Below are 15,401 nucleotides of genomic sequence, written 5' to 3'. Positions count from 1 at the left end.
TGTGAAGAGACCCCTGGTGGCATGTCTTGTGCGGTATGTATGGGTGTCTGAGCTGTGTGTTAGCCCTCACAAAGACAAGTAGTGATGCAGTCAATATCTAAACTACTTTGACCCAGGAAATATTGACATGTTAGCGCTCTGTCTACATCCAAGGGCCAGCTGTGCTGCGCTGTTTTGGGCCAACTGTAATTTGCCTATCCTCCTTTGTGTCACTTGACCATATAACTGAGTAGTAGTCCAGGTGTGATAAAACTAGGGCCTGTAGGACTTGTTTGGTTGATTGTGATGTCAAGAAATCAGAAGAGCGCTTTATCACAGACAGACCTCTCCCCATCTTAGCTACCATTGCATCAATATGTTTTGACCATGTCAGTTTACAATCTAGAGTTACACCAAGCAGTTTAGTCTCCTCAACTTGCTCAATTGCCACATTATTCATTACAAGATTTAGATGAGGTTTAGGGTTTAGCTAATTTGTCCCAAATATCAATGCTTTTAGTTTTAGATATATTTAGGACTAGCTTATTACTTGCCACCCTTTATAAAACTGACTGCAGCTCTTTAAGTGTTGCAGGGATTTCACTTGCTGTGGTAGCTAACTTGTATAATGTTGAGTCATCAGCGTACATTGAACTCAGGCTTTACTCAATACTAGTGGTAGGTCATTAGTAGGCTTGGTCAGTATACCGTATAACGGGGTATTTGGAAATACAATGTCTCTCATTCACATTCACTTGTAAATGTCCAAACTTAGCAAAAATTACTTTCGGTAGCTACTATCTACAGTGCCTTCGGTAAGTATTCAGACCCCTTCACTTTTTCCACATTTTGTTACGTTACAGCCTTATTCTAAAATGGATTCAGTAAATAAAAATTATCATCAATCTACACACAATACCCCATAATGACAGTGAAAACTGTTTTTTTGACATTTTTGCAAGTTTATACAAAATAAACAAAGAAAAATACCTAATTGACATAAGTGTTCAGACCCCCTTCAATTGATTGGACATGGTTTGGAAAGGCACACAGCTGTCTATATAAGGTTCCACAGTTGACAGTGCATGTCAGAGCAAAAACCAAGCCATGAGGTCGAAGGAATTGTCCGTAGAGCTCCGAGACAGGATTATGTTGAGGCACAGATCTGGGGAAGGGTACCAAAAAATGTCTGCAGCATTGAAGGTCCCCAAGAATACAGTGGCCTCCATCATTATTAAATGGAAGAAGTTTGGAACCACCAAGACTCTTCCGAGAGCTGGCCGCCTGGCCAAACTGAGCAATCGGGGGAGAACTGCCTTGGTCAGGGAGGTGACCAAGAGCCCGATGGTCACTTTGCACAAAAGGCACCTAAAGGACTCTGACCATGAGAAACAAGATTCTCTGGTCTGATGAAACCAAGATTGAACTCTTTGGCCTGAATCCGGGAGTCTATTCAGTATTTGGGAAAGATTAACAGCGCAAAGTACAGAGAGAGATCCTTGATGAAAACCTGCCCCAGAGCGCTCAGGACCTCAGACTGGGGAGAAGGTTTACCTTCCAACAGGACAACGACCCTAACAGCCAAGACAACGCAGGAGTAGCTTTGGGACAAGTCTATGAATGTCCTTGAATGGCCCAGCCATAGCCCAGACTTGAATCCGATCGAACATTAGAATAATGCTGTAACGTAACAAAGTGGAAAAAGTGAATGGGTCTGAATACTTTCCGAATGCACTGTATATATGTAAAACTTTGAGTTGGATTGCCTGTCTTTGCAATTAGTTTATTTTTGTTTGCGCTCGTTCGCATATTTAGCTAGCAGCTTCTATGGAAATTCAGTAGTACTTGTGCTAGTTTTGTTAGTGTTCTGGTAGTAGACACTCAATGGGCTTTCTTGTGTACTAAGCTTGTGATACCGTAAATCCCGGAATGAGAGAATGACGATATGAACATTTGTAGACCGCCAGGGCTCTAAAGTGCGACCAAAATATTTTGCTGTGTGACCAGGACTTTTATTTTGGGTGCACTGTGTGACTAGGAAGAAAATCGGCCAGATAATTGTTGTAATTAATTGTTGTAATTAATTGTTGTAATGCTTCATTGTTTCCAAATGCCCTGGAGAAAAAAATATGCGTCATGGTTGCCCCATTAGCAAAAACTACCTATTGTACATTTTTATCTTGCTGTAGCAGATCGCCGGGACCGCATGTTATATTCATGAACCATGTCGTGGTCCGTTCTAAAACTACTTGCGCGTCGTTAACCATTTTAGGATTCATAATAAACTTCGTTTACCGTGTCACATATTAGTTTCTAGGGCATAACATGTGCTTCAAAAGTAGCTAGAATTCATATAGGCCCAATATAAGCTGTATCTCAATGAAAAATCTTATTTTCTGGTGCTCCTAAATTTATTGTGGTGCTCCTAACTTTATGTTGGGAGCACCAGTGCGACCAATGAAAAATATTAATTTAGAGCCTTAGTTATGCCCAACCCTAGTCATTAGTAAAAATATAAAAAAGTATGGGGCCAATACAACTACCTTGAGGTATGCCAAACTCTACCTGGTTTACGTTAGAGGCTTCATTTAAAGAACACCCTCTGTGTTCTGTTAGGCAATTCTCAATCCACGATATAGCAGAGGATGTAAAGCCATATAACAAGTTGTTTCAGCAGCAGACTATGATCGATAATGTCAAAAGCTGCACTGAAGTCTAGCAAAACAGCTCCCACAATCTAATTATAAATGTATTTCAGACAATCATCAGTAATTTGTGTGAGTGCCGTACATGTTGAGTGCCCTTCCCTATAAGCGTGCTGAAAGACATTTGTTAATTTGTTTACGGTGAAATAGCGTTGTATCTGGTCAAACACCATTTTTTCCAAAAGTTTACTAAGGGTCGGTAGCAGGCTGATTTGGTTTTTTCTTTGAACCAATAAAGGGTGCTTTGCTATTCTAGGGTAACAGAATGACTTTTTCTTCCCTCCTGGCCTGAGGGCGCACACTTTCCTGTAGGCTTAGATTGAAGAGATGGCAATATAGTCCGCAACCATCCCCAGTAATTTTCCATCCATGTTGTCAGCACCAGGTGGTTTGTCATTATTGATAAACAACAATAATTTTCACCTCTTCCACGCTCACTTTACAGAATTCAAAATTACAATGCTTGTCTTTCATAATTTGGTCAGTTATGCATGGGTATGAAGGTTGAGTTTGTTGTTGGCATGTCATGCCTAAGTTTGCTAATCTTGCCAATGAAAAAGTAATTAAAGTAGCTGGCAATATCAGAGGGTGTCGGATTAATTGAAGGTGCTGCTCCAAAGCTTTTTACTATCATCCTTTATATATAATTTATCTTTGTTTTGTAGTACAGTTTCTTCTTTTTGTTTAGGTTAGTCACATGATTTCTCCATTTACAGTACGTTTGCAAATCGGCTGTGCAGCCAGACTTATTTGCCATTCTTTTTGTCTCCCTCAACCATAGTTTTTCAATTCTTCATCAATCCATGGGGATTTAGCAGTTTTTAAAGTCTGTTTCTTAATGGCTGCATGCTTATTAGTAACTGGAAAATACAATTTTATATATGCGGCATCTGGATGCTCCTCATTACACACAACAGACCAGCAAATTCTTTACATCTTCAACATGGGAATCACTACAGAACCTCTTATTTGATCTTTTAACCTCTTGTATGATCTTTTTATTTTAGGCCCAGCCTTTGGAACTTTGGTTTTTCTAGATATTGTTACTATATTATGATCTGAGGGGTGTGGATACTGATTTTAGAGCATTTCTGCAGCGTTAGGAAAGATGTGATCAATGATTTATTTCCTGTGCTGTTTGTATATACCCTGGTAGGTTGACTGATTACCTGAACTAGATTGCAGGCACTGGTTACAGTTTGAAGCTTTTTCTTGACTGAACAGCTTGATGAAAACAAGTCAATATTTAGGTCACCCAGAAAATATACTTCTCTGTTGATATCACATACACCATCAAGCATTTCACACATATTATCCAGATACTGACTGTTAGCACTCGGTGGTCTATAGCAGGATTTCCCAAACTCGATCCTGGTGCTCCCCCTGGGTTTTGGTTTTTCAAATAATCAAAAGCTTGATGATGAGTTGGTTATTTGAATCAGCTGTGCAGTGCTAGGGCAAAAACTAAAACGTGCACCCAGGGGGGCCCCAAGACAGAGTTTGGGAAACCCTGGTCTATAGCAACTTCCCACAAAAATAGGCTTTAGGTGAGGCCTGTGAACCTGTAGCCATATTACTTCAACAGCATTTGACATGAGATCCTCTCTAAGCTTTACAGGAATATGACTCTGAATATATACAGCAGCACATCTCCCATTGGCATCCCTGTCTCTTCTGTAGATGTTATAACCATGTATCATCAAAGGAATTATCTAGGTGAGTTTCAGAGATGGCCAGTATATGAATGTTATCCGATGTTAGCAATTTATTGATTTCATGAACCTTGTTTCTTAGACTACGTATGTAATTGTGGCCTATTTAGAGCTCTTTTCTGTGTTCCTTGTTTGTTTGTAGTGCTATACTGGGACGTTTATCAGAGGTAGACCGTGATATTTACATTTGAGCTTCAGGGTGAACTGCTCACAGTTGGCTTCCTACTAGGGAAAACTGTCTGTGCTAAGTGTAATTCATGTTTATAGGCAGAGGATTACTGCTGACAATAGCTGTCGGTTTGATAGAGATATTTAGAGGAATGTAAATTAGGCTACTTACATTGACCGTACTATCATTTCTACGGGAGGTGATATGCTTTCCATGACCTCTGTTGCTGATTATGAAATGTTGCTTGAGAGAAGCCTGGAACCCCTGTGTTGGGTTGAATCCTGTCTGTTTTAAAGGTCTTATGCAGCAGATTTTGTCTAAATATCAAATAATTTCTGGGTAACAATTAAGTACCTAACGGCCCTGCTACACTACAGCCACCGGGTGTCTGGCATTGCCATCACCTTTGAAATCAATGCAAGCTACTACACTGCCCATGTTGCGCTTGCATTGCATCAAGTCCAATGGCAGCTTCCAAGCTCAAGAATCGCCGAAGTTCAATTGTCGATGGCTGACGCGCGTATTGATTCTATCTTGTGAATTGAAATCATGAGAAATAAAGTTGATTTCGGTTGCATATGGCCTCGACTATACACCACTGGTTATTTTACTAAGATTTATGAAGTCAAGAAGCTACTAGCTAGCAGAAACTCTAGCTAGCTATGTTTGCAATCTACACATGTTGCTTTGGTTTAATCATAGGATCATTTAGTACAACCACTAGCAACAATTTAATAAAAATAGAATAAAGACTCTTCCGCTCTGCTCTTCTCTGCTCTCAAAACTACATGCTCTGTGTAGCAGGTAGAACGACGCTGATGGCAATGCAATGCGACGCATATAGTGGAGCTGAAGTGTTACTGTGGTTTTCAATTTTTAAAATGGTCAAAAAGAAACAAAAATAGCTTAGTGCAAAGTGCAATTTTTCAAGGAAGATTTTTGGACTTAGTGTATTGGAGTGGTGTGAGTGGGAAGGGGAAAACTGAAAATTAGCTGTTATTGGCAGAGAGGTTTGGAACTCTTATTGGTCAATTAACTAATTTACCACATGGTAATGTCACCATGGAAGGCCAAAACTCCATCCCACCAAAACAGGCAGAAATTTCAGGAGCTTTCAAGCAGCTCTTACACTAAAAGGGCATTATCATTTTCACAATTTCACAGTATTATTCCAACCTCATAGTGTGGAAATACACTACATGGCCAAAAGTATGTGGAAACCTGCTGAAATAGCCGAATCCAGTAATTGTAATGGGTGTCCACATACTTTTGTATATATACTGTATAGAGGAAAATCAATTTTTGACTGCACTGGGCTTTTAAGGAGTGCTCGATGCTCCCACAACAATTCAACATTGATAGCTAGTGATAGGTCTGCACAAGCTAGGCCAATTTGAAACATCACCATCTCCTCCCAGCACTTACCTGCCAGATTCGGAAGCTTGAAAAAACCTAGAAAATCCCATTCAGATTTTTGCCGAAAGTTTAAAAGACAAAGAAAAAACTTAACATAATTTGTTTATTTTAGTTAGTTTTTGAGTCCAATATAATAGTTTCAGTACATTTTTCAATAGTTTTTTCGTTTTAGTTTACTATAATAACCCTGAAACAGACAAAGGAAGCAGGCATATTCCATCTACTCAGTACTCACTAAGATCAGTGCGTTAGTATTGGTCAATATTATGAGCCTTAAAATCTTTATTGCCCCAGTCTTGACACTATCAGTGGTTCACAGATGTTGCACTGACGTTTGGACCGTGTTGTATGGCTTTTGGCAGCACAATACAAAACACTCCAGCTAGATGACACGCACAGAGCCACAGATGTAGTGACAGTTTGCCTGTCCGTCCCAGCAATGCTTACATCCTAGTCACAGCTGGGTGTCCGGGCAACGTGCCCAGACTTCCTCCGTCCTAGCATTCCTAGGTCGTAATGAGTCGTAATGATTTCTGGGTTCGTTGGCCCACTTCCGTTTTGGTTCTTGGCAGAACCTTAGGTGTTCGCATTTTTTATATTGTGTAGGTGTATGCCAGAGAGACATCAAGGCCTGTAACATACTCTGTTTCACGGAAACATGGCTCTCTTGGGATATTCTGTCGAAATCGGTCCAGCCAGATGGGTTCTCAGTTCATCGCGCAGACAGGAATAAATATCTCTCCGGGAAGCAGAAGGGCGGAGGTGTGTGTTTCGTGATTAACGACTCATGGTGTAATTGTAGTAACATACAGGAACTCGAGTCCTTCTGTTCACCCAACCTAGAATATCTCACAATCAAATGCCGACCGTATTATGGCAGAATACAAACAGTGTAGCTACTCACTCCGCAAGGCAATTAAACTGGCAAAACATCAGTATAGAGACAAAGTGGAGTCACAATTCAACGGTGGTGAAGGTAGGAAACAACATCTCCACTTCGCTGATCCTCAACACTGGGGCCCCACAAGGGTGCATGCTCAGCCCCCACCTGTACTCCCTGTTCACCCATGACTGCGTGGCCAAGCACGCCTCCAACTCAATCATCAAGTTTGCAGACGACACAACAGTAGTAGGCTTGATTACCAACAATGACGAGACCGCCTACAGGGAGGAAGTGAGGGCTTTGGGAGTGTGGTGCCAGGAAAATAACATCTCACTCAACATCAAAACGAAGGAGATGATTGTGGACTTCAGGAAACAGCAGAGGGTGCACCCCCCTATCCACATCGACAGGACCGCAGTGGAGAAGGTGCAAAGCTTCCTTGGCGTACACCTCAACGACAAACTGAAATGGTCCACCCACGCAGACAGTGTGGTGAAGAAGGCGCAACAGAGCCTCTTCAACCTCAGGAGGCTGAAGAAATGTGGCTTGGCACCTAAAACCCTCACAGACTTTTACAGATGCACAATTGTGAGCATCCTGTCGGGCTGTATCACCTACTGGTACGGCAACTGCACCGCCCGCAACCGCAGGGCTCTCCAGAGGGTGGTGCGGTCTGCCGAACGCATCACCGGGGGGAAACTACCCGCCCTCCAAAACACATACAGCACCTGATGTCACAGGAAGGCCAAAAAGATAATCAAGGACATCAACCACCCGAGCCACTGCCTGTTCACCCCGCTGTCATCCAGAAGGCGAGGTCAGTACAGGTGCATCAAAGCTGGGACAGAGAGAATGAAAAACAGCGTCTATCTCAAGGCCATCAGACTGTTAAATAGCCATCACTAGCACATTAGAGGCTGCTGCTGCCTATTGAAATCACTGGCCACTTTAAGAAATGGAACACTAGTCACTTTAATAATGTTTACATATCTTGCACTACTCATCTCATATGTATATACTGTATTCTATTCTATAATATTCTACTGTATCTTAGTCCATGCCGCTCTGTCATTGCTTGTATATGTATATGTTCTTAAATCCCATTCCTTACTAGTTTTGTGTGTATTGGGTATATGTTGTGAAATTGTTAGATATTACTTGTTAGATATTACTGCACTGTCGGAGCTAGAAGCACAAGCATTTCGCTACACCCGCAATAACATCTGCTAAACACGTGTATGTGACAAATCAAATTAGATTTGATTAGGTGAGAATGACAAGGGTGTGTGTGTTTTGAGTCCTTGACCCAGCTCCCCATCAGATGTCTGTATGGTGTTTGAGGTTCTGGGTCATCACCTGCTGAAGTGGATCATCAAGTCTAACTACCAGGGCCTTCCTCTGCCCTGTGTCAAGAGCATCATACGACAGGTAAAACAACACCTTATTCCTCACACAACATTGGGTGTGTTCCAGGTTGGGTGCATTCTTTTTAGCAAAAACAAACATTCAACAGAACTCTACAGAACTTTTACGTTGAAACTGTTAGTAATTATGCTTTTTTTTATTGAGAGGGTTGAAAATTCCGGACACTTTCCCAAAAGTTTCCCTGATTCTTGGAATTCTCCTGTTGAAACCCTACACAGCAGTGGTCTTACTGATGCTCTACCCTCCTCCTATAGGTTCTCCAGGGGCTGGACTACCTCCACTCAAAGTGTAAGATCATCCACACGGACATCAAGCCAGAGAACATCTTGTTGACGGTTAACGAGCCCTACATTAGGAATATGGCTGCTGAGGCTACGGAGTGGCAGAGGACAGGAGCTCCACCCCCCTCTGGATCTGCAGGTACATACACAGACACACCACAAAGTAGACACGTATACACATCCTACAATAGGAAGATGGCTGACGAGGCTGCAGAGGACAGGCGCGCCAGCCTCCTCTGGATCCGCAGGTGACTGACACTTTTCTCAACCAATTGGCACGCTGCATTTTGAATTAACATAGTGAACCGTTTAGGAAGGCTGTATCAACATGAACATAACGTTACCAATCAGGTCTTGGGATGGTGAATAATGGGATTGTAAAGCTATAATCTTTAATTTAAACAATAAAGCTGTCACCCCACATGTATTTTGGCACCCTGAGAGGGGTCGGAAGAACCCGAGGCATATGGTTTTCAGGGAAAAAGCAGAGATGAGGCGAAGCCTGAACCGGATGCTTACGGTTTCTTTTAACCCCGCACAGACGTTCCTTTTACGCCTGCCACGTTACATGCTGACCACATTGTGTGCGCGAGCGTTGCGAAATACATTTACACATGCATATTTAAACACATGAATCAATCATTCATCCAAACTGCTCGCACGCGTCAACAAACGTCTGCATAGCCAGGCGCTAAAATAGAACTTGGTTCTATTTTAGACTCTTGACTCACTGCAAGTCCCGCCTCTCCCATCCCCTCATTGTTTGTTTTTTTAGCACATACCCACGTGGGTGATTGAAAGATGAACGAGGGCCACACCCCAGTCCATTTGGTGGTGGTAATGCGCCTTAAAGTTGGTTGCTAACTGCCATATAAAATCCACAGAAGAAGAACAAGAAGAAGAATGAACAAGGAGAAAAATGAACTAGGTTTCCCCTTTTTATCTGTGGATTAATTGTCGGAGTAGAGAACACACGATTTTGTATGACTCAACATGGGTCAAAATTCTACAAAGAACCAGCAAAAATAAAAGGACCATATGAATTTCAGGTAAAATATCAACCCAATGTTTATTTTCCAGGACAACAGCAAGCTAGCCTAATGTCCATGAATGTTGGTTTTGGTATTTTAACCTGCGTGTCATGAACGCGTCTGGTGGGAATAGACAAAATCAACACCTGCACCATGGCGCACACAGACGCACATGCGGAGCCGGTTTGGTCAGCATGTTAGGTTAGTGTTTTGGTAAAAAGCTGAGGGATGGGCCTGGAGAAATGTAACTTCTCAAATTCATAGACAGAGCTATGGATTAAAGGACTGACTATCCATGATATCAAAATTATAACCATGTAAGTGTTTGTTTACATTGTTTACAAACATTGGAGTAAATCCATTTTGTATTTTCAGTTCTAATGAAGTACGACAGTTGAACTAAGCTCATGAGGCATTCATAAGTTATATTCTTCAAGAATCAGTGGGTATACAGTGCATTTGGAAAGTATTCAGACCCCTTCCCTTTTTCCACATTGTGTTACGTTACAGCCTTCTAAAATTGACCTCATTTATCTACACACAATACCCCAAAATGACAAAGCGAAAACAGGTTTTTAGAAATGTTTGCAAATGTATTACAAATAAACCGATACCTTATTTACATAAGTATTCAGACCCATTGCTATGAGACTAGAAATTGAGCTCAGATGCATCCTGTTTCCATTGATCATCCTTGATTGGAGTCCACCTGTGGTAAATTCAATTGATTGCACATGATTTGGAAAGGCACACACCTGTCAATATAAGGTCCCACAGTTGACAGTGCATGTCAGAGCAAAAAACAAATCATGAGGTTGAGGGAATTGTCCGTAGAGCTCCGAGACAGGATTGTGTCGAGGCACAGATCTGGGGAAGTTTACCAAAAAATGTCTGCAGCATTGAAGGTCCCAAAGAACACAGTGGCCTCCATCATTCTTAAATGGAAGAAGTTTGGAACCACCAAGACTCTTCTTAGAGCTGGCCGCCGGGCCAAACTGAGCAATCGGGGTGAAGGGTCTTGGTCAGGGAGGTGACCAAGAACCCTATGGTCACTCTGACAGAGCTCCAGAGTTCCTCTGTGGAGATGGGAGAACCTTCAAGAAGGACAACCATCTCTGCAGCACTCCACCAATCAGGCCTTTATGGTAGAGTGGCCAGACAGAAACCACTCCTCAGTAAAAGGCACGTGACAGCCTGCTTGGAATTTGCCAAAAGGCACCTAAAGGACTCTGACCATGAGAAACAAGATTCTCTGGTCTGATGAAACCAAGATTGAACTCTTTGGTCTGAATGCCAAGCGTCACGTCTGGAGGAAACCTGGCACCATCCCTACGGTGAAGCATGGAGGTGGCAGCATCGTGCTGTGGGGATGTTTTTCAGCTGCAGGGACTGGGAGACTAGTCAGGATCGAGGGAAAGATGAACGGAGCTAAGTACAGAGAGATCCTTGATGAAAACCTGCTCCAGAGCACTCAGGACCTCCGACTGGTGTGAAGGTTCACCTTCCAACAGGACAAGGACCCTAAGCACACAGCCAAGACAACGCAGGAGTGGCTTTGGGACAAGTCCCGGAAAGTCCTTGAGTGGCCCAACCAGAGCCCGGACTGGAACCCGATCGAACATCTCTGGAGAGACCTGAAAATAGCTGTGCAGCGACGCTCCCTATCCAACCTGACAGAGCTTGAGAGGATCTGCAGAGAAGAATGGGAGGAACTCCCCAAATACAGGTATGCCAAGCTTGTAGCGTCATACCCAAGAAGTCTCAAGGCTGTAATTGCTGCCAAAAGTGCTTCAACAAAGTACTGAGTAAAGGGTCTGAATACTTATGTAAATGTGATATTTCCTTTTTTTATATATATATATATGCAAACATTTCTTAACCTGTTTTTGCTTTGTCATTATGGGGTATTGTGTGTAGATTTTTAATCAATTTTAGAATAAGGCTGTAACGTAACAAAGTGGAAAAAGTCAAGGTGTCTCAATACTTTCCAAATGCACTCTATCATTAATGTATATATCCAACAATGGATGTAGCAACTAAGGGTTCCAGCTTTAATGTAGTGCTTTTCATTCAAAACTCTTCACTGTGTAAAGGATATTAAAAAAAACTCTATAAAGGAAAAAGTGAAATTTTTGTATAGAGCTTTGTCCCAATGTTCGGAACAAAAAGAACAAACCCTGCCAAGTCAAGCCAGCCAGTCAGTCAGTGTTTCAGTCTGTGCTCACCAGCCAGTGTAGGAGACACTGTTTGAGACTGATCAGAACACAAATGTAAAAACATTGAGATGATTCATTCATTGACTGGATTTGTGTTTTGCTGGTATATAAAGAGCTTTGTAGGGAAAGTCAGACACACACACACACACACACACGCAAGCATCAGAGACCAAATCATCTGAGGGATGAATGAGAGCGCTCAGACTTTGGAGCGGTGCCAAAGGTAGTTGAAGATGGTGATATGGAAGGATTGAGATGAGACTGGGCTTTGATCTGGTGCGATGTTGAAATTATGAAACAACCTACTCTTTCATCTGGCTGTGATGATCCATCCGTCTGTGTAATGTGAGAGATGACATTGAGAGGGAGAGCATAGGGATGGATGTGCACGTTTATTTGAATATCCGAATGGACGTTAATATTCAAATACTTGTGAGTATTCATTTTTGTGAGATTAACAAATGTATAGGCCTATTTTATACCATGACATTTCAAATGATTAATTTAATAAATCAACAAACTTTTTAATGTAGTTTTTATGACTTGGACCCCATAAAGACTGTTAGCCTTCACTTGCGTAGCTTCTTTATGTTGGCCAATCAAAACGGCTCAATGTGTAGCGAGTGAGAGTTCACTAATGCAATGTAAGATGGAATACAATTACGGAATTAAAAGTTAGCGAAATGAGAAGGAGCAGGCTACTACGAGCAACCAACAGGTAAGCTGTTTTAGGTGAATGAGGTTGGGGAGAAAGCGCAGCTGTAGACTTAATTACCCTAGCTAGATATAGCTGGTTAGTTTAGCTAGCTTATCTAGGCTACTCGAGTCAAGACAGGCACTTGTATATGGGATGATAAATAACATTGTGGCTGCTACAAGTTAGCTAGTCTTGGCTGTAGACGAGTTGCCTTGACTAACGTTACTTTGTCTCCCTCTCTCCCTCTGTCTGCTCGGCTCTCTCCTATCTTGCATACACCGGCCCCTCCGCAACTGCAGCAATAGAGCGCCAGCGAGGAGTGTGTGAGTCCCGCTGGTCCTCAGCTCTGGGGAGGGTATCAGCACAGCTGTGTGTGAATCACAGCACACAGACAAGGCATTTTTATAATATCGTTCATTACGATAAGTAGCCTATACTAGAGAAATGTGAAGGTTAAAATGAAAGAAGTTTGCTTATATGGGTGATTGGGAGGGGGCAGTGGATCGCTCTCTGTCCATACGTTAGTCACACGCGATATCTCAGACCGCACTGGCCCAAGGCGGGAGCTATAGTAATTAACTGACATTTGTGAGTCAAACCAGAGAGCAAGAGGCGAAGCAAGAGGGATAACTGGGCCCCAAATCTTTCTTCTTCAGCAGGTGGTCAATGAGTGTTGAATTTTTGGTTAACAAAAAAATTTAATGACTTATTTGCTACGTGTTATTTGATCTAATATACGTTTTGTAGTGCTTAGGTTGTTAGAAGTATACTGATAGGTAGGACATGTTACATCCTGGCAACCTTGAGAAAAAAACACTATATTGGAGTTGTGCCTGTTCACACACGAATCTGCCCTCTCATTGTTCAATATGCTCTGGATTTACGATGGATTTGCTCATTGGTTGTTAGAAATAACATTAATATTTTCTATGACAACATGTGGAGCCTCAAAAATATTTCAAAATGTATAACAAAGTCAAAAACATACATTTACACTATATATACAAAAGTATGTGGACACCCCTTCAAATTAGTGGATTCTGCTATTTCACTAATGCTCTTGTGGCTGAATGGAAGCAAGTCCCCGCAGCAATGTTTCAACATCTAGTGGAAGCTTCCCAGTCGAGTGGAGGCTGTTATAGCAGCAAAGGGGGGGACCAACTCCATATTAATGCCCATGATTTTGGAAAGAGATGTTCGACGAGCAGGTGTCCACATACTTTTGGTCATGTAGTGTAGCTGTTAGCTAGGCAAGTTTTGTACACTACACGGGGACGGCCAGGAGTCGTCAGGCAAGGTAGTCCTCTGGCATGGTTCTAGGGCTCAGGTCCTCCGGGAGGGGGGCGAGAGATGGGAGAATTAGAAGCATACTCAAGTTCACATAAGACACCAGATAAGACAGGAGAATTACACTACATAGGACAGACTGACCCTAGCCCCCCAGCACAGACTATTGCAGCATAAATATTGGAGACTGAAACAGGTGGGGACGGGGGACCCGGACAGGGCCAACCAGGCAGGATATAACCCCACCCACTTTGCCAAAGCACAGCCCCCACACCACTAGAGGGATATCAACAGACCACCACCAACTTACTACCCTGAGACAAGGCTGAGTATAGCACACAAAGATCTCCCCCACCGCATGAGCGCGAGAGGGCCTAAAACTGGACAGGAAGCTCACGTCAGTGACTCAACCCACTCAAGTCGAGTATAGAGAAAAAAGCCTGGCTAGATGTGACGCACCCCTCCTAGGGACGGCATGGGAGAGCACTAGTAAGACAGTGACTCCCAGTGGAGAGAGGGGAGCCGGCCAGGCAGCGACAGCAAGGGTGGTTCGTCACTCCAGTGCCTTGCAGTTCACCTTCGCACCCCTGTGCCAGACTACACTCAATCGTAGGACCTACTGAAGAGATGAGTCTTCAGTAAAGACTTAAAGGTTGAGACCGTCTGCATCTCTCACATGGATAGGCAGACCATTCCATAAAAATTTAGATCAATAGGAGAAAGCCCTGCCTCCAGCTGTTTGCTTAGAAATTCTAGGGACAATACAATACACTACAGACACTGTGCTACTGATACCGGATGCTAATTACTGAGGCAGATTTGACAGATCCTATGCTGCTGGTTTAGTGATTATCTAGCTGAGGATATGACACTGACTAGAATGTTCTCTTTCTCTTCTCTCTGCCTAGTGAGCACAGCCCCTGCACCCAAACCAGTAAGTCGCTCAGTTTTTATGCGTTATTTATAAAAGCATGATGTGTTTGAGAGTGTGGTTGCTGCTACCATATAATGTATGGGAGTGGGTGGCTCTCTGTTCACACTTATCAATGGAAAAGCAGTTTTACAAATTGTACAGTAGTCCAAGCCTTGAACCCTCTTCTCTCTTCCCTTCTTCACTCCTCTCTTCATCCCCCTCTCCTTATCCCTCTCCTCAGACAGCAAAGATGTCGAAGAACAAGAAGAAGAAGATGAAGAAGAAACAGCGGAAGCAGGCAGAGATGTTAGAGAAGAGGATTCAGGAGATGGAGGGAGCGCCGGAGGTAGGAGAGGAAGAGGAGGGGGAAGACGAGGAGAGGACAGGGACCACAGACGCCCCTCCCTGTGCCCCCCCGCCCACCTCCGACACGCTACAGGACATCGCTAATGATGTCACAGCAGGTAAACAAACACAATGGTTTTACAGAACACATTTTAAATTATGGACCACCATTTGATTCTGTTCCTGTTCACCTTTTAAAATAAACTGAAAGGCAAAACATGTGTTTGGGGAGATCAATTGGAGGCGCAGAATCGCTAATCTTGATTACATAATGAGTAGTCTTATGGCATGCAAGGTGATTTGTAGATCAGTGATTCTGGCAGCCTGGCTGCCATGTAGTGG

At 42.8% G+C, this 15,401-nt stretch overlaps 1 protein-coding gene across 2 annotated transcripts in view; it reads left to right on the top strand.

Moving 5' to 3' along the window:
• Window positions 1-15,401, top strand: part of LOC311133585 (SRSF protein kinase 1-like) — a 67,224-nt gene that overhangs the window by 45,770 nt on the left and 6,053 nt on the right. For both annotated transcript variants that reach the window (XM_084167101.1, XM_084167100.1), the window contains exons 6-9: window positions 8,186-8,292; window positions 8,544-8,709; window positions 14,710-14,735; window positions 14,956-15,178. In XM_084167101.1, the coding sequence (XP_084023227.1) occupies window positions 8,186-8,292; window positions 8,544-8,709; window positions 14,710-14,735; window positions 14,956-15,178 (522 nt within the window). The remainder of the gene's footprint in view (window positions 1-8,185; window positions 8,293-8,543; window positions 8,710-14,709; window positions 14,736-14,955; window positions 15,179-15,401) is intronic.

This window comes from Coregonus lavaretus, assembly GCF_964263955.1.
Source record: "Coregonus lavaretus genome assembly, chromosome: 8".
Taxonomy (NCBI): domain Eukaryota; kingdom Metazoa; phylum Chordata; class Actinopteri; order Salmoniformes; family Salmonidae; genus Coregonus; species Coregonus lavaretus.
The sequence above is the reverse complement of the archived record's forward strand: the minus strand, read 5'-3'. Positions and strand labels throughout refer to the sequence as shown.